The sequence below is a fragment of the Sciurus vulgaris genome, assembly GCF_902686455.1.
Source record: "Sciurus vulgaris genome assembly, chromosome: 6".
Classification (NCBI taxonomy): domain Eukaryota; kingdom Metazoa; phylum Chordata; class Mammalia; order Rodentia; family Sciuridae; genus Sciurus; species Sciurus vulgaris.
In genome coordinates this window covers 121982388-122002285 of record NC_136466.1, presented here as the reverse complement: position 1 = coordinate 122002285, position 19898 = coordinate 121982388, and the positions used below count along the sequence as shown (strand labels likewise).

Sequence of the window (19898 nt, the reverse complement as noted above, 5' to 3'; positions counted from 1 at the left end):
GCCCTTTGAACACTAAGAATCATCCCTGCAGACTGCCCAAGAGCCATGGGTGGAGGTAAGGAAGAAGGGAGCTATGAATGTCCTGATGTTACTCCCATAACTGATGAACTTAGAAGGTTGATTATCTTTTTCATAATTTCCCCTGTGGTGGTTGCTTTTATGGATTAAGGTGACCCAAACTCTTTGTCAGGAGGGTAAAAAGTATGGGTGTGAGTTCACTTTCCTTGGGAATTGGATGATTGAAATTTGCTACAATTTCTAATAAAAGCACCTTATTTGACAAGAGAATGCTCAAATAATCAGTCCTCTGATGGTAACTGAAAACTCTGGGATAACACAAATGACCTTGAAAAAGAGTAACATATGTTAGATTCTCTACTGTTTTTATTATAGATTTCAAAGTAGTAATTAAAGTATGAAAATTTTCTTTTTTAATGCCAGTCTTTAAAAAACTGTGTTATTGTAACTATCATGTTTAAAGTCTTTTTTCACTCCTAGGATTCTTAGTATCATACATAGTTTTCTCTGGTGAATCATTTTCAGTGGGAGAAAATATTCCTAATATTCTATCCTCCAAAACATACACACTTAGTCACCCACAGTCACTTTTAGAAAGATATTGGAAAACTATACACTTTAACCAAAAAACAGGTTTCTGGTTTTCTCAGAATTAAGTCAATACTTTATTCTAGTGCTGGTTAGAATAAATATTTGTGCCTATCAAACTACCTGCAAAACTAGCTTGACTCTTTCCTTTGTCGCATTTTACAGAAAATGGACACTGCAAGTCTCTGGAATACCAACATCTACCTGCACACAAATTTTTAGAAGAAGGAGAATCCTATTTAACCCTGGCTGTGGAAGTAGCCCTGATAGGACTGGGACAGCAGCGTATCATGCCTGATGGGCTGTACACTCAAGAGAAAGTTTGCCGAAATGAGGAGCAGCTCATTTGTAAGCTTCAGGAAATTGAATTGGATGATACACTGGTGAAAATTTTTCGCAAGCAAGCAGTCTTCCTATTAGAAGGTAGTTTAACAAAGAAATTTTCCTTTCATTTAGCCGATTTGATTTAGGTGCTGATTTTTCTTAGGTTATGAGTCCTATATGAATGCATTTAATATGGTAGTTGTTCTGACTGATAGGCGGTGTCAAGGACATGTTCATTGTCCAAAAAATATCATCACTGAATAAAAAAAGTACAGATGTTTAGATTTGTATCATTTGATTTAGGTTGTTATATAGTATTCCCTGTTAGAAATGAACCACATTTAATGCCACAAGCTTTGTAAAGGACCATTTTTATAAGGCTGATTAATTCCTGAGATAAATGCAATTTTGATATTTAGGGAGTTATTATGGGTAGCCATGTTCCTATTTGCTTGATTTGCTACCTTATAATAAGGTAGAAATTGGCACTCCTGCAAATTATTGACTGTTACATGATGTCTTTGTTTTTAATATGTCATATGAACATGATATAAAAGAACTGGAGGCTACAGGAGTGACTTTGCACAGCTGTAATTATTTCACAGGATTCAATAGACATAGACTGACCAAGGAAAAAGTTGCATAGAATCTGTAAGGGAAAGTTCACTGTTCTCCTTTTTCTAAAGAAGTTCAAGATTTAAAGGGCCTAACAAATAGGTTGGTACTATTTTTCAGGTTTTTTTTTTTTTTTTTTTTTCTCAAAAAGATAAATGGAATTAGTATAGTAACCTAATCTTTGTGCAAATATTGGAAGTGTCTAATTGACAAAATTGCTTCTCTCTCATAAGTCCATTTGTGTTATTATGGGATTTTCTGTGATTGACAAGTTGATAAAGCATTGTGTCTTCATTTTATATCCTGAACTGCTACATGTGAAGGAAGAGTTTTAAGAAAAAAGCATTTCGACCCTTGTTTTTTTTGTCTAAAGCTAGAGATCAATTTGAAAGATAATATTGTCTTTTAAGATACACATTTGTATGTCTTAGAAATGGATTTTAAAGGGAAAATATTCCTAAAGCAAGCCTTCTTAATAGCATGCTTCATTTTAGTAAAAATTCCTAATTTTAATTTTTTGAAGCACTCTCCTGAAGTTATTTTCGCCTAAAGATAAAAAGCCCATCTTTGTAAATTCAGAGAGTAATCCTAATTATTTTATTATACTGTTTTCTTTCATGAAATTCTTTTTGACATATAAACAATATTGTTAGCCACATTTTTTAATGATGTCTGTCTCTGGCTAAACGGCTAAACTGACTTCTGACATCATCGTTGTCTTTTTTTGGGGGGGGTACCAGGAGTGCTTAACCACTCAACCACATCCCCAGCCCTTTTTTATACTTTATTAGAGATGGGGTCTCACTGAATTGCTTAGGATCTTGCTAAGTTGCTGAGGCTGGGTTTGAACTCTTGATCCCTTGTCTCAGCCTCCTAAGTAGCTGGGGTTACAGGTGTGTGCCACCATGCCCAGCTGTCCTGACTTTTATTTTCCATTAAATTGAAGTTGGGTAAGAGGATGGGTGGTTTTATAATATGTGATATCTGTTTATCATTTACCTTTTTAAATATATTGCCAGGTTCATCATTCATGGATATTTTTGATTTTTGTCTTAGTCTTTGATTAGTCCATCCTGCTCATCAAAACATTTTTATGGGAACTGTGCCTGAGAAGAAGCCCTGTTGACTTGTTGGTGCAAGACAGGAGGCAGATCCAGGGGAGTCCCCTAGGGACCATTTCTATAAACTCCAAAAGATGGAGCTTTGTGAGTCTACTACACTGGGAATGAAGCTTATATGTCCCATACATTTATATTCTGCAAATTTCAGGGGTAAATTAATTAACAGACCTAGATATATGAAGAGGAAGAAGTAACCCTATTTTGCTGCTCAGTGCTGAACTCTTGGCCACAGTATTGGATAGATCATTTGGCATACTGGAAAAACACCTATAGGGAAACCTATTGCTAAATGTCAGTTTTTTTGTTATTTAGTACTTTTCTTTTTTAGGTACCAGGGATTGAACCAAGGGCGCTCAACCACTAATCTGCATCCCCAGCCCTTTTTTATATTTTATTTAGAGATAGGGTCTCACTGAGTTGTTTAGGGCCTTGATAAGTTGCTGAGGCTGGCTTTGAACTCTTGATTCTCCTGCCTTAGCCTCCTGCCCAGCTTGTTATTCAGTACTCTTGAGTTCAGGGATCATACTAATTAATCTGTAAATAATTCTGTGATACCTAACTGAATATTTCGCTTGTTGGGAGATGTCATAGTGAGGTGATTATGCATCCTGGTTTTTCCCAAATAGTGCAAAAAGGTAACTTGCTTTAAAGAGCTACAAAGAAAGGAAATGGAGGAATGTGTATAATCACAAATTTTCTGTAGTCAGTCCTAAGTTAAAATAGAGTTAGTGCCAGTGAGCTCTGGCAGTTATAACAGAATACCAAAGACTAGGTAGCTTAAACAGCAGAAATTTATTTTTCACAGTTCTGGAGGCTGGAAGTCCAAAATGCAAGTATTACCAGTACTGCTTCTGAAGAGGGCTCTTTTCCTGGCTTGAAGTCAGCCAGCTTCTCCCTGTGTCCTCACATGCTAGAGAACCAGAGCAAGCTTTCTGGTGTCTCTTCTTATCAAGACACTAATCTTGTGTGATCACCCCATTCTGACCTCATTAACTTTAATAACTTCTATAAAGTCTCTTTTTCCATATCTAGTCACATTGGGGTCTGAGGCTTCAACATGGATTTGGGGGAGACATATATTTAGTCTGTGACAGTAACAGTGTAGCCTTGTTATATGCACTAAAGATGGAAGTATAATGTTACCAACTTTTGAAGAATATTGGATCACCAAGACATTTTGAAATGTCTTCAAGTAAAGAAAAATCTTAATGGATTTGTTAAAATTTTCAATTTAGGATGAATACTTGTTTGTCTAGATGAAAAATAAGTTGTTTATATGATACTTAAAGTACTTAAATAGTGAATAAAGTGCTACCAAAATATTGGTATTAAAAAATAATTTTCATTGAAATGATCCAGAATGTATCATGTAGCTACCCCACACCTAATTCAGTAACTCCTCTACCATTTCTTCTGAACTACATTTCTTGCATTCTAAACTCTTTGCCAGACTTGATTTTCCTCATGAAAAACAAATGTGTTATGTCCTCCAAGCAGTAGTGTCATGGTTCATAATTCTAGAAATCGTGAAACAGATGTTACCCAAAGGTGACATGGAAACTAATTTAAAAAACACTTTACAGTAACTAAACCTCACAGTACCTGAGTGCAGAGTGGTTGAACTAACCACTGTGGTTTCCCTTCAGCATTTATTTTAAAAGCCTGTTGCTCTCTCAGAGCAGCATTCAGGGAGCACACGGGATGTCTGCTTTGCTGCCACGCCTATCAGAATTTACTAAGAAATGAATTTTGACAACTTAAATGTAATTTTGCTTTTTAAATTGATCTTCTGGTGCCCTAAATGTAGTAGATTTTTGAATTTTTTTTTTTCTTTTGCCTATGGTATCAGATGATTCACTTTTTATTAATCATTTCCTGAGAATAAATAATCTATTTCTGCTTACTAGAAGCAATAACATACAAAGTATTTGTATTGTTACTTCTCGCTCTGAGCCTGAGCACCCTTTTTTGGAAACCTGGCATCTCTGTGCCCTAAGATTGTGTGGGTCCAGGGGCTGGGTCCATAGTTAAGTTGCAGAGTCATTTGCACATTTGCATATCTGGTTGCTCATTTGTCACACACTGAAAGGGCTCATGCTTCAGAGGGTTCCTTTCTCTGAGGTACTTGTGCTGTGAATGAGGTTTGCCCCTTAGTTCTGTGGTTCTCATTTAAGCTAAGGAACAGTTAAGGGATTGTTCAATGAACTAAAGTCTGTATTGGATACTATACCCTGTGGAATCTTTTGGACCAAAAATTTTTTCTGTTCTACTGTCAGCTTAAATTCTTACCTAGATAAGTTTATGTATGTTACGATTTTACATAAAAATGTTGAAGTATGCTTTATGAGAAGTGTTAGTTTGTTTTTTAGGAATGTAAAACGTGTATGCTGTCTTCCCACAGCTGGGCCATATAGTGGTTTAGGTGAAATAATCCATCGGGAGAGTGTTCCAATGCACACATTTGCCAAGTATCTCTTCACCTCTCTCCTACCTCATGATGCTGAACTGGCATACAAAATTGCACTGAGAGCAATGCGGTACGTATTCACAGCCCAGAGGGCAGAGGCAGTCCATGTTCACTGACTTTGTGTTCATTCATGTTTCTTTGTAGGCAACAGAAAAGCTAAAGAAACTATTAATGCTTCCTGAATTGTGATGGAGATGATCTATTTGAGGCTTGTTTTGATTTTATTTTAAAGTGAAGGAAGAATTTCATCTTCAACCATTGTCATGCTTATGGCCATACAGGGTTTTTCCCTCTTTTCCTTTAAGCTAGAATTTAGGAATACAGTGTAATTTCAGGCCATTTTAATCATAAGACAACAACAGTCGAACCCCTTCTGAATAATTATTTTGAAAAATTAGATTCTTCAAACCATGATAAATAATGAATATATTTGCCTTGAATATAGTAACCAAGGGAGGCTATTATACTCGTTGCAGTTCCACATTCCATCAGTAGTACAGGAGGGCCACTGTGTCACCCACCAGAACAGCTTTGTGATCAGCTGGAGGCCAAGAGAAGGTGGGATGGGATGGGATGTGTGTGTTACCGAGGGAATGCTTATGAAGGCCCTCCAGGATCCAGGCCCCCCTGACTGCTGGCGTTCCTCAGCCCTCCCTCTCAGTGACAACAATCCGAATACCTCCCTTCTGGGCCAGGACACCTTATTTTCACATTCCTTTTTAATTTCAGCAAATAATTGTTTTTATCATGAATTCATTCAAGGTGAATTCTTCTTAATGAGTTTAAAATTATATTTTTTAATCTTATATGTAATCTATCAGAGTTTAAGGACCTAAAGAAAGCATCTACCTTTCTTACTAAAACATCTGCTTTTTCTCATTTTCCTTTTTAAAAAAATCAGTAGAACACCCCTGCATTTCTAACAGAAAGTAATGATTAGACATGATCATGATGAACTAAAGACAAGCTCTGCGTAGATCTTAAAGCTTGAGGATATTGAAGAATAGTTTGATCCCATAAAAAGCTTTTCATCATAGATTCTGTCTGTATTCAGTGAAAGATTCAAAAGCAAATCGTGACCTATAAATTACCAATGTCTCCAAAGTTATTCTGTTCTTACAATATTGAGTGTGGCTTATATATCAGTGTAGCTCTTATCTACCTAGTATTTATGAAGTGAGAGGGTATGTGTACGTGTGCACACACCTCTGTGTCAGTGTGTTTTAAGGCTGATATCCTTTAATTTGTTGTGCTTTCCTGAGTAACTTATTAGAAAAACCTTGTATTCTCTTGTCTATTTTTAAAGTACCAAAGAATAAAGCAATAACTAACATAGGCAACAGTCCTCTACCAGATTGCTTTATACTACTTGGTTTGTATTTTTGAGCACATTTTTATAAGTAGATTCCCATTCCCATTTTGGAAGCTGAAATAGAAGTTCTCTTATGGAGACAGCTGCTCAGCTCTATACTTATTCTACTCCTAAAAACTCTACTCTTGTTTTAAAGGGAAAGATGTTAATGTTATGATGCCACCAGATGCTGTTGTTACTACCACTGGTAATTTTAAGGGTAAAATAGCATAAGGTTTCTGTGTGGTTCTGGCTTATGTAATGATGTCTGCCAGGCAGAAAGCCTTGCTTCCCTAATGAAAAGCAAGAAGCTCATTTATATTCTTCTTTGGTTGCTGCCCAGGCAATTTCTTCCTGGGGAATACTAGCAGGGGACAGGGGAACTGTTTTCTGCCTTTCTCTTCCACTTGCCACTATATCCTAGCCCAAAGGCTTGCCATGGAAGAAGGGAGGTAATGCAACCTACCTGAGCATTTTAAGGCAGCCAAGGGAACAGGAAGGGAGGGAGAGATGTAGCTTGCTTGCTTTTTAGTCCTTCTGGAAAAGGGAAGCTGAGGAAGAGCATCTTCAGCATTCATTTTCTCCCCTTCCAAGGAAAGTTGACTGGTTTTCTTTACAGTAACTGCCAAGATTTGCCTATCCCTTGGAGGGACACTGACGTTTTTTTAAAAAGCTAAACGGCAAACCTGCCAAAATTCTTATTACTTGCCTACCTTGTTGGTGTTTCTAATGCTAACATCTCTTTGTCCCTAGATTAAAGAGAAAGTCATTTGACTTACCCGAGAAATAACTGCTCTTGACTGAGGCCAGGAGGCCAGCATTTCTCCCTGACCCTGCTAATAACTCCATAGTCTGTAACCCTGGTGTACCTGACTTAAAGCCAGTGTTTTGATTAGTGTACTTTTTTGTTGTTGTTGGTAGTGGTGGTGATGGAGGTTGAACCTGTGGTTTGCATATGTTGGGTAGACACTACCACTAAGCTACATACCTAGCCTGAATTTTGATTATTGTAAAGAAATTATTTCAGTTGCATTTATTCTACTCATCTCTTTGGTACTTAGTTCTTAAAAGAGATCTGTAAGCATGTACTTTGTTTTCCAGAATTATTTATTTGTCAATATATTATAAATCAAAGATTTAATGAAATATAGAAATAACACCAAATTTATGCAGAACTGTCCAGGGATAGATAGATAGATATTAATTTGTTTGCATCTTCTCTGATATATTGACAGAACATATGCTGACTTTAAATTTCTATTGTCATAATTCTGCAGAAATTATACAGAATATATGTAAAAGAGGTCATATTTGTTTACTTTCCATCCTACTTTATGTTTTAATAGTTCTCATTCATCGGAGGTATTTGCTGATCCCTGATTGTTGTAATCTGTCTTAAATATCCATTTTTACTGTTCTTGTTTTTATTTTTTAATGAATAAGATTCAAAAATAGTAATTAAACATCAAGGCTTGTGTTTCAAAGTTTGCTTGTGTTAAATATCTTAGTTTCCCTGAATATTGCAATTTTCTGAATGATGCTAAAGAAAGGAGATCTCTTAGGTTTGAGTGATCAGCAGTTAATGGTATGACTTTGGTGTCCAAGCAACAGAGGATAGTTCTTACAGCTCTTTGTGAACCAAGGTCCTGACCAATTTTTTTCAGCATCTATTCACTCCTCTGACTTCTGCAGTCTAGTCCTTGTGGCCAAGGTAACAAATAAATAATAACTAGAGACCACTTTCCTCATCTTCTCATTACAGGTTGCTAGTATTGGAATCTACTGCTCCAACGGGAGACCTCACCCGCCCACACCACATTGCATCAGTTGTTCCCAACCGATACCCTCGTTGGTTCACTCTAAGCCACATTGAATCCCAGCAGTGTGAGCTGGCATCCACCATGCTAACTGCAGCCAAAGGTACGCTAATGTCTTGGAGGCCTTATAACTGATTTGTTAGTTTGCCCGCCCCCCCCCCCTTTTTTTTAAGTGCCCCACCCCCCACCCCACCTCCAATTCTCAGTAGTGGTGTTTATGTCAGACATTGTAGAGGGGGTCCTTTTCTTTAGATGTTAGATTCATGTTTGGCTTATAAGGCAAAATAGGCACTGTTCATTTGAGTCTGGCATTTTCCTTATTTACCTGTATCATTAAACCTGGTGCTAGCTGATTTCAGGTTAGTTACCATGCCCCCCAAAAAAGGTAAATGGTTGAGATTTAGAAGTAGATCAAAAGTTTGTTTACCTTTTTCTTTTTGATACTTCAAGTATTCACTAAAAATGAATAAGTTGGAACTAGGAGAGCTATTTGCTATTCATGTTGGTTCTGTACCATATGTACTTTTCGTCATTGAGGGTGTGTCTGGGTCTATCTTTTTGTGAAGTCAAGATTCATAGACATTATAGTAGCATAGTTGTAACAGCTGTACCATCTGTGAACATGTCAGGTAAACTACCTTGTGCTAAGTTTTGTCTTCTTTTTTCCTTCTCATTGTGTATGTTTGGTTTCATGGGTTTCATGGGTTTTCATTGATTTTTCCTCACTTACCTTAGATTTGGTTTTGGCTTGAGTTTTCCCTTGTTCATTGCAGGTGATGTTCGGAGGCTAGAAACAGTATTAGAATCCATCCAGAAAAACATTCACTCCTCATCACACATCTTCAAACTCGCTCAAGATGCATTTAAAATAGCAACTCTCATGGACAGTTTGCCAGACATCACTCTTTTGAAAGTGTCTCTGGAGCTGGGCCTACAGGTACGTGCTTAGTGGTCTTTCCTGAGGCACCAAAGACTGCTAATTGTAGGCATCTCTTGGGATCATGTATGTTTGGGGGTTTTTTAGTGCAAGTAAATGACTCCTCAGATTATAAATCTTTTAGACTTCAGAAGAGTACTGTATTTAAGAGCTGGGGTCACTTTCAACTGAATCAGACTATCTGAGGTACAGGGACTAGACATTTAGAAGCCTTATTTACATTTCTCAATTGTAAAAAATCATTCTCTGAATTATTGCCTTAATGTCACTGTTCTTTGAATGAATGGATAAGAATTATTGCTAGCTGGAGACTTGAGTGATGCTATCATGTGTAATAAAAGATTCAGTTGTGAGGGTTAAGTTCGTAGAGGAAGTATGAATTTTTATTGATGTTTGCATTTGACAGATCTAGCTCCTTTTTACAACCCTGAGAAAATTAGGAAAAAGGGATGATTGGGCAAGGGTCCAGTTTCATATTTCAACAGGATGCAACACCAATAAGTTGGTCATCAGATAGATGTTTGCTTCCTTATAGTTTCTGAACAATTACTATAGAAACCAGGAACTACAAAGTTTGTTTCTACTTTTCTCATGAGAACTCTGTTAATATTTGCTGCTTTTTTTTTCCTTGTTAAAAAGCAGTGGAATTATGATACCTCTAAGTACCTGAAGTATGGAAAATAGAATGCTCAGATTAGATAATTACTCAACTTTCTGATTACAGATTCCTTCTTCACAGTGATTGCAATAATAAAGTTTAAAGAATTGGACCACAGGAAAATGTTCTGATCACTATAATATGCAGTTCTGTATGAGAAAGAGTATGGGAGATTGCTTTTAAGCTATATGAAAACAGTTTAGAATTTTCTTCTTAAAAAATAAATTCTTGTTTTTTAAGTTTTCTTCATTATCATTTTCAGCATATTAAAGGTATGGTGAGGAAATAGACAAAACATGAACTTTGTTATTATTTGGAATTCTGGGTAATAGCAGATTAATAAACTCTTACTCCTTGCCTTGTTCTTTCTAGAACCTAAGAAGGAATCCCACAGCATATTTCAAAGGCTTTTAGGAGTGTTATATCCCTAGATGTTTTGAATCTAAGAATGAGAGGAATAGCAGGAGGCAGATAAGTTTGTCTTGGGACCTCTTATTAGAAACTAAAAAAATCAGATCACTAATGATGCCAAAGAGAATTTCTTTCTGTAGACCCTGGGGTTAACTTCATAGTCACCAGAAAGGAGCATCCAGAGATTAAAAGGAATAATAAAAAGTATTGCTTTAAAATATCTCTTTAGCTGGGTGTGGTGGTACTAACCTATAATCCCAGCTAGTCAGCAGGCTGAGGGGAGGATCCGAAGTTCAAGGCCAGCTTGGCAACTTAACAAGACCCCGTCCTTAAAATTGAAAATTTAAAAGGGAATGTAGCTCAGTAGTAGAGCACCCCTGGGCTCATCCCTAGTACACAAAAATAAAAACAAAGGCCTCTTTGCCCAATGAAAATTCTTTGTTTGAATGAATTCACAAGGATCCCCAGAAATCAAACCATGGGATGTAAAGCTGGATTGGAGAAGGAAGCCTGGACTGTGTTTAATGCTCAGTCTGATTTTTCATGTGAGAAAAGAGATTGACTGATTTGCCCAGGATGCCACATCTGGTGAATGGACCCAATAGGAGTAGAACGTGAGCCTCCTGACTCTTAGGCAATGACAAGGCCAAATGGGGGTGGGTGAGGTGGCGGGGTGACAGATCCAAATACATATATATCTTTGCTCTAAATAAAATGCTTCTTATCCCCCTGGTAGTAGAGAGTCTGCCCACCATTTTATTCCTTAGAATGAATTTTCTTTTTCCATTAACTTAGGATAATCTTCCAAAATATGTTGTTACCCTGCTTTTACAGGTTATGAGAATGACACTGTCAACCTTAAATTGGCGGCGGCGGGAAATGGTGAGATGGCTGGTGACATGTGCTACTGAAGTTGGTAGGTAATCTCTGGGGGAGATACTTTCCCAGGTGCCTCATAAAGGGATTTTACCTGTCATTTACAGGTCCAAGAACATTTCCACCCTGTTATCTTGACTTCTCCAAGGCTCCTGCCCCTTCTAGCACTTGCAGGGGCTCCCTTGCCCAGACCTCAACCCCACCCTTCAGTTGCACACACCTGGCATTTTTCTTATTCTAAACTGTCATGTTTGTGGACCTCCAACCAGTTATTTAAAATGAGAGAAATCAGTGAATAAATGCTTTTTGTTCATTTCATTAAAGTTACCTCTTTACTCTTGAGTTTTTTCCTTCATCATCTTGAGTATCCAGCAGAGAAACGATGGTTGTGGTTTCAGTGGACTTTCAGATGTGTGAGAAATTGTAGCTGGCCCTAAGAAAATTCCCTGGTTGGCCATAAGCTGCTCTTTCTGAGACCCATCAGCCTGCTGTTCTCCCTGTGCTGCAGCAGAAAAGTAGATCATCATTACTAAGAAAACCACATCCCCAGCAAGAATGCAACACAAACAAAACGGTGGCTATTTAAAATAAATGTTGGTTAAACTGTCTTTCTTTCTTCTTATTTGCATCAGAAAAGGATATACACCTCTTGCTGAGAAGACACTGCCATCTCAGTGTTTAAATACTGACACAGCAGAGACTGTAAACTCATTCTTCTTATTTTTCTTTCATTAATGTGTAATGGTTGGTTAATTTGGGAAAGGGAACTTGGTCTCAATATAAACACCATGCTTGGATTATTGAAGTCATACAAAGATAATGCATTACTGAAGCTATACAAAGATATGTGGGTTTCGAACCGCCACACTACTTCTGTCCCTACTCCAGGATATATACCTAATTTCTCTCTGAGATTTAGTCCCTTCTCTTCACATCATTCCCTTTCAGGATATTCCTACAGATGAGGCAAATGGGGTCTGTGTACTTAAAACAGTTAAAGACTTTATTAGCCATTTCCAACATCTGAGTCATCTGTAGGTCCACTTCTGTTGACTCTTTCTGTTGATTATGGGTGACGTTTTCTTCTTCATGTGTCTTAAAATTCTGTATTATTTATTTTTTAAACTTAAAAACACCACCCATAAAGTCCCTGTTTGGTTGAGGGTTGCATTTTTTCTGCCTCTTGCTCTGTAGTGGGTAACTGAACAGGAGGCCCCAGTAAACTAGCACTCATTAGTAAAAAGCCATTGTGTGAAACAGCAAGCAACACAGTACAAATACCAACTTCTGAGAGGACCACTTCCTTATTGTAGGAAGCACTTGTTCCTTTAAGGCATCTCACAATCCACAATAACCTTATTCTAAAAGGTTGCTCATAGGCACATTACCTTACAAGATTTTCTGGCCTAGCTCATGTCCTCTGTTGGTTAACAATGTAAGCATTGATTATGAAAGTGGAAATAAGACCTCTGGCCAGACTTCTTGTTAGTAATAGGGCCTGTTTGTTCCTTGCAGGTGTTTATGCCCTGGACAGCATCATGCAAAGCTGGTTTACTCTTTTTACTCCCACTGAGGCCACAAGTATTGTTGCAACTACCGTGATGTCCAACAGTACCATCGTCCGTCTCCATCTGGACTGCCACCAGCAGGAAAAGCTGGCCAGTAGCGCCCGGACGCTCGCCTTGCAATGCGCCATGAAGGACCCACAGAACTGTGCCCTCTCTGCGCTAACCCTTTGTGAAAAGGATCACATAGCTTTTGAGACGGCGTACCAAATTGTCCTGGACGCTGCTACCACTGGCATGAGCTATACACAGCTCTTTACAATAGCACGGTACATGGAGCACCGCGGGTACCCCATGAGGGCCTACAAACTGGCCACCCTGGCCATGACCCATCTCAACCTGAGCTATAATCAGGACACACACCCTGCCATTAATGACGTTTTGTGGGCCTGTGCGCTCAGCCACTCCCTCGGCAAAAATGAGCTTGCAGCTATAATACCTCTGGTGGTGAAGAGTGTCAAGTGCGCAACGGTACTGTCAGACATTTTGCGCAGGTGCACTCTGACCACTCCTGGCATGGTGGGACTTCATGGAAGGAGGAACTCTGGTAAGCTCATGTCACTGGACAAAGCCCCCTTGAGGCAACTCCTGGATGCCACGATTGGGGCCTACATCAACACAACACACTCACGACTGACACACATCAGTCCTCGGCACTATAGTGAGTTTATAGAGTTCCTCAGCAAGGCCCGAGAGACCTTCCTAATGGCGCATGATGGACACATTCAGTTTACACAGTTTATTGACAACCTGAAACAAATCTACAAAGGCAAAAAGAAACTGATGATGTTGGTTCGGGAGAGGTTTGGTTGATAGAACTTGTATGAATGGGGTGGGGGGCGGGGAGGGGAGGGATGGTTTGTTTTTACTTGAGCCTGCCTTTGTACCCTTTTTAACTTAAAGAACAGAGCCACACCGGTATTATATGTGTATAGTTATATTGCGTTTGCAGACTAAATTGTCATGTTGTGAAAGTTTGTGTGTTTTTCAGTTTTTCCCTTTTTCTTTCTTTTTTTTTTTTTTTTAATTCTTTTTTTTTAATTGGTTTTGTGTGAGAGAGAGGTTAAAAAGGTTTGGTTTACACTGAGTATATGTTGTCAAGTGGCAAAAGTCCACATAGCTCTCCTGTTTTCTGTATACGTTCACAGCCTCAAAAAAAAAAAAAAATAATTGAAATGGCTTTAAAAACCAAACAAAACACCTCCATCCTGTGATAAGTACCTCGAATGGATTCAGCTTTACTCCTTTGTAACTCATCTTTACATTTTCAGCATATTTAAACAAACCAACAAAATGAAATACTAGTAGTGAAAGGCTGACTCACGTGGCTTTGCAGTGCTGTCCGTCCAGAAGCATGGCACACGATGCTCGTGCATGTGGAAACTTAGCGACTGTCAACATACATTCTCAGGGATTTATCCAGAAAAATTAAAAAAAAAAAAAGAATGAGAGCATTTATTGTACTGTATATATATTATAGTATATGTCTGAATATTGAAAATATAACATTAACTAATTTATAAAAAATATTCTATGTAATGCAAAATACTTGAAGCTGCAGTAGCTTGGTTTTAAACAAAAACAAAAAAAAAAACTGAGAGAAAACCTATCAGAAGGACTAGAAGTGCGCCTTGCTTCAGGGTTGGCTCAGGCGGTGAACTTCATGCTGGGCATCTATGCAGAGCCACCTTTTGGATTGCATGGTTGGACTGAGATCTATTGGGAGAAATTATATATGTATATATATTTATACAACTTATGTATACATATATATATGTATACACACAGACACACACCACCACCAACAACCACTACACCACACATGCTTGTAACAGGCACTAGAATAAAGAGGGACAACAAAATACACAGCCAGAGCAGCAAGCCTTAGCATTAAGAATATACAGTATGCCGGAATTGGGGTTCGTGCCTCCTAGCCTAGGAAACTTAAAAGAAATATCCTTTTGACACAAAACGCAAAATGTTTTCCAAAACAATTGACATATGATACATAACGCCTTTGCAGTGAGCTAATAATAAGCTAACCTTTGTGCACAAATAACATTATATATATTATATATCTATTCTGCATAGGTATTTTGACTTTGTGCAGGACAGAAAGTTGTGTAGGTATGACTGTTCTTTCAGTTTTCTTTCTTTTTTTTAAATATATTTTATTTTCTCTAGGATTACTCAAAACAAAAGCAGCCTTCTATCTTGCCTTGTCTTAATGCTTTAAAATAACCAAACTGGAGATCTAACTACCAAACTGTTCATTATATTATTAAAATACCAACTTTGGTTACAGTATAGTGTCTTTACTTTAGCTGATGGTTCTGTAACCTTGTGCTTTTTAAAGCAATTTTTATGTTTTGGTGCAAAAGTTGTCCAGTGTCTCTTGTTCCCTTCATTAGAGAACACGCTAGAGGTATGTTTGTAGGTATTTTTGTTTAGAAGAACTATTTCATGCGCTCCATTTTATTTATTATAATAGGTAAAAAGAAAAAAAAAAAGGTTGTACTTCATCACCCATGTAAACATGCTCATGAAGTTGAAAGTAATTAAGATTTGATACACTGATATCAATTTATTTATGTAACTAAATCACTGTTTTATAAACTTGTTAATGATCAACAATTTTTGTTTTGATTAAAATTAGTTTTTTGAAAGTTGATTCTGCCTCCTTTATGGTGTATCTCTTACTGCACTTGAATATGGTGAACTTATAGACCTGAGCGTCACTACATCTCTGAGTATTTAATACCATTTACATTGCTTCACAAAATATTTATTTACCATTTCCCAGGCGCTGTCTAGGCCCTGGCAATACATTGATGAACAAAACTAGGCACTGGAGCTTACTGTCTGCATAGTGGAGAAGACAGACATAAATCAGATAATCAGAAAGATAAAACACCAGACGGAATAGCTAGTTTATTTTCAGACTGTGCACTTGGTCATTCTTCCCTAATGACTGTAATTTAGGATGCTTAGTATGTGGTATGTGTAATGCTAAGTTTGTGAGGGGCTTTGTGTGTGTGTGTGTGTGCGCACACGCGTTCAAAAGGAAAATATAATAAAGGGGTAAATTCTCTATATATGATATAGATAACCTGGACCACCCCACCTCCATCAAAGATCTGTATGAAAAAAGTTGCAAATATTTTTTGTGTATGGTTATAAATTGTATTATTGTAAACAAATCACTGGAACTTATCTTGCAGAATTCAACTGCAATTAAACTAAATAACCCCAGTGCCTGCTAATACCACTCTGTTTTGTATTTTTCTGAATTGAACTACTTTAGATTTAGATACCTCCTATAAATAAAATCATACAGTATTTGGGTTTTTTAGTGACAGGCTTATGTCACATAGCATGGTGTCTCCAGATTCATCCACGTTGAGCCAAAGTTTCCTTCCTTTTTAAGGCTGCATTGTATCCCATGGTACAGTGTATATAGCATGCTTTATCATCCATCAACAGACATTTGGGCTGCCTCTACTTTTGACTCTTATGAATAATGCTGTTAGAAACCATGGAAGTAACTCCTGGAGATCGTCCTTTAAATTCTTGTGGATATATGCTCAGAAGTGGGATCAGAAAATCCTTTGTTTGTTTGTTTGGTTTTGGGCTACAATTTTCAGAATACTTACTCCCTTAAAATATTTTTAAAGTTTCTTTTCAAGTTTTAGTCTTAACAGAAGTTTCCAAGTGTCAACAAGTTAAGCCAATAGGTGGAAGTTAAAATAAATGAGTCCATGGTGACATTTAAACTCCCATTAATGCCAGGTAGAAGTAAAAAAAAAAACTATAAAATAGTATGAAGTTAGTTCCTTTTTGCAATTTTATTCTTTCTTTTGAGAAGGTTGATATTGCCTAAGGACAGATAGAAATTCATGTAGATCTAAAATACTGGGACATTTCATAATGAAGTAAACTGCTTAAAAGGAAACAACATATCAAAGAAAGAAGAAGAATGACTTCTAGTAGCCAAGACTTAGAGATCTTCCCTGATGGAAATTCATCTGTGTTCATTGACCATTTCTGCCGAGAGGTCTTAACAATTATGGACCTTTAGGAGAAAGATGCAGACCAGGATTTCTTTCCTGTCCCCATTTTAGGGAACATTCCTGAACCACCACACTTTTGAGTCTTTGTTATGACTGGTCCAGTTGAAAAACTGATTATATATATTCATGTTTTCTCATCTCTGATGAATTAGTACTAGAAAAAGTCCTGAGATGCAGTTTGAATAACAGGAAAGAGAAATAGGAGAAGTGGTAAGTGTAGATAATTCAAAAGGAAAAGAATTTGCTCCTAATTGGGGCCTAGACTGAAATTCCACATTTCAGTGCTCTTTACTTGGGATTTCATTTGAGAATGGGGGCTGTAGTTTGGAGAGGGAAATGAATGTTTCATGGCTTTCAAATATTGAGTAAAAATTACCTGCTGTCACTGTAGTCACAATATTAAAACTGTACAAAGGAGAACTGAACTTCTAAATTGTTGAAAAGGTTGTTAAATGGCATCTGGTTCCATGATTAAATGGTCAGAACAAAAATACAGGCAAAAACCATTTTCATTAAGTAATCTGATAGATTTTAGTATGACATGACAGGTAAGATTGAAGATGAACTGTTTATACTAATATATGGACCAATTCAGTCTAGTTGAGGCAGAAGAGGACGTGTACTGGAGGGAATCAGAATGCTTCATGCCATAGACTTTGTGCCTACCACGGGACAGGTTTCTAGGCACTGATAAGTGATGAGCAAACAAAATGCCTGTACTCAAGGAGCATAGATTCTGGTGGAAGGAAGACAGAAGCAAATGATGAATGAGCTGGTGACATAACAAAGAAAAGCAGGGGAAGGCATGCAAGGTTAGAAAGCTCAGGGAAGACCTCTGATGTGAAACGTGAACAGATACCCGAAGGAGATGAGGGAGATGGCCACACTCATGTCCTGCAGATGTGTGAGGCAGAGGAAACAGCAGGCGCAACCCCAAGGTAGAACCCTAAGGAAGGTGCTAATCCATTCTAGAACAACCAGCAAAGGGACTGTTGGGGCAGACTGGTGTAAGGGAGGGTGAGGTGAAAAGAGATCAGGAGAGAAGGGAGGACCAAAGAGACTGAGGGAATTTTCCCTCCGAATGGGACACGTAGGTCACGGTGAGGAGTTTCACACTGAAGGATCCAAGGTAAAGAGGAATCATGATCTGGCTTGAGTGAGATGAGAATACTGGCTGCCTCATGGTTAGGACAGCAGGGAAACAGGAGGCTCTACTGCGGATCCAGGGAAAAATGGCTTGGATGCAGTGGCATCAGTGGAGAGGGTGATAAGTGGTTAGAATCCGCATACCTTGAAAAGTTGAGTCATTTCTTGACATTAGATGTAGCATGTGAGAAGAAGAGAAGCACCAAACATGACCCAAAAATCTTAAACTTGAGCAGCTGAAAGGAAGAAGTTCCATTAAGAAATGGAGAAGATGCTGGGGAATGTCTTTCTTGGAGGAATACTAGGAGTTCAGTTTTAAACATTTTAAATTTGAGATGCCTGTAAGACATTGAAGTGGAGCTGTCAAATAGGAGTTAGCTCAGGAGAAAGCTCAGGGCTAGATATGAACATTTGGGAATTTTAGTATTAAAATGTTGTATATAGCTATGAGACGAGGAGTCAAGTGAAGGTAATTTGATCCAAAAGAGAGAGTCCTGAACATGTTCATTTATTTCCCTGATTGAATTGTTATTCTGACACAAACCCTGCCAGTCCTTCCTTGTCTCCCTGACCTCTGAGTGGTGGCTAGTTCTAGCACTCAGTTCTCAAGCTTCTTATCTTTATTGTCTACAGATTGACTTTTTTCTCTTGAAATAGTTTCTCTATAGATGGAAAACAAGCTTCTGACCCTCAAATCTCAGTTCCTCCACCAGAGAAGGGCTGTCTTTGGTGAGTTCTAGTTTGGAAAACTCCCAGGGAAGACCTGTCATGACTTGGCCCAAGCACAGTGAATGGGTTTGGGGCACAGACAAGGCCAGGTAGGGGGGCCCTGTTTATTGTGATGTGAAATTCCAGAGAATAGAGATTTCTCTTCAATATGCAATCATTTTGTGGCTTCTCTGCCAGTAACAATAATAGCCTCCTGATGGGCAGACCTTACAAACATAACTGACTTGTGAATATTTTGAACTTTCCCTACCTGTGTCGTCATTTGGCAAGAATTTTATACTTTCTACATTTGGAGAATCTTGGTTGCTTTAAAGTCAGATAAGAAAACAATAATCCCTGACACTTCCTACTTTTTTGTTTCCTTTTCCCAACTTTTTGTTCTGGACATTCCAAACATTATGGTTGAGAGAGTAATAAATTGAAAGCTGTGATTTTCTGAATGTTCACATGAGCCCTGAACTTGATGTGTGTTTTGGTGAACCACGTTCCTAGGTCTGCTGACTCAGTCACAGATGCCAAGTCCTGCTGAGGTGAATGGCTCCCACACAGGAGACCAGAACCAAAATGAGCGGGGAAGATGATGACCTTCTTCTTTGCCCTCAGCCAAAATGGAGACACTTTCCTACTGGAGCAGATAGGAAGAAAAACGAAAAAGTTTTAAAACTTAACTTTTTGAAAGAAACTGCCTTATTTCACCGTATTAACATTCAGGAAAAAAATCCTTCAGGTCTGCTGATAAATCCTAACTTGAAGGATGTAGACCTTTAATCAGGCATGTTCAGAAAGGTTTGCTTTTCCTCCATGAATTTTTTTAAATGGTCTGCTACCTTATAAATATGAAATATTCTTTTAGAATAGTGCACTATGTATATCCATAGTACTGAAAGAAAGTTAGGGACCAGTACTAGCACACTTTGGACCCATAATATAGTTTTGGACATTGTCACCATAACAATCACAACAGCAGTGGCTATTAAACCTTCCTATGTACCAGGCACTGTTTCTATATACTTTCATGGATTAACTCATTTGTTCCTATGAGGCATGTGTTATTACCAGCCCCATTTTACCAACAAAGAAACTGAGGCACAGAAACATTTCCATAGTCACACAGATGGTAAGTAGAAGATTCAAATTGAGGCCATGACTCCATAGTCACACTCATGATTATGTTCTGTTGCTTCTCAAAGCATTATTATGTTTAT

At 37.9% G+C, this 19898-nt stretch overlaps 1 protein-coding gene across 2 annotated transcripts in view; it reads left to right on the top strand.

The window, feature by feature from the left end:
* The window catches only part of ZSWIM6 (zinc finger SWIM-type containing 6), a 193620-nt gene extending 178201 nt beyond the window's left edge, over positions 1-15419 (top strand). For both annotated transcript variants that reach the window (XM_079144018.1, XM_079144019.1), the window contains exons 9-14: positions 772-1029; positions 5068-5203; positions 8247-8404; positions 9075-9238; positions 11142-11223; positions 12699-15419. In XM_079144018.1, coding sequence (XP_079000144.1) covers positions 772-1029; positions 5068-5203; positions 8247-8404; positions 9075-9238; positions 11142-11223; positions 12699-13561 — 1661 coding nt within the window. In that variant the 3' untranslated portion in view covers positions 13562-15419. The remainder of the gene's footprint in view (positions 1-771; positions 1030-5067; positions 5204-8246; positions 8405-9074; positions 9239-11141; positions 11224-12698) is intronic.
* Positions 15420-19898: the final 4479 nt, after the last annotated feature.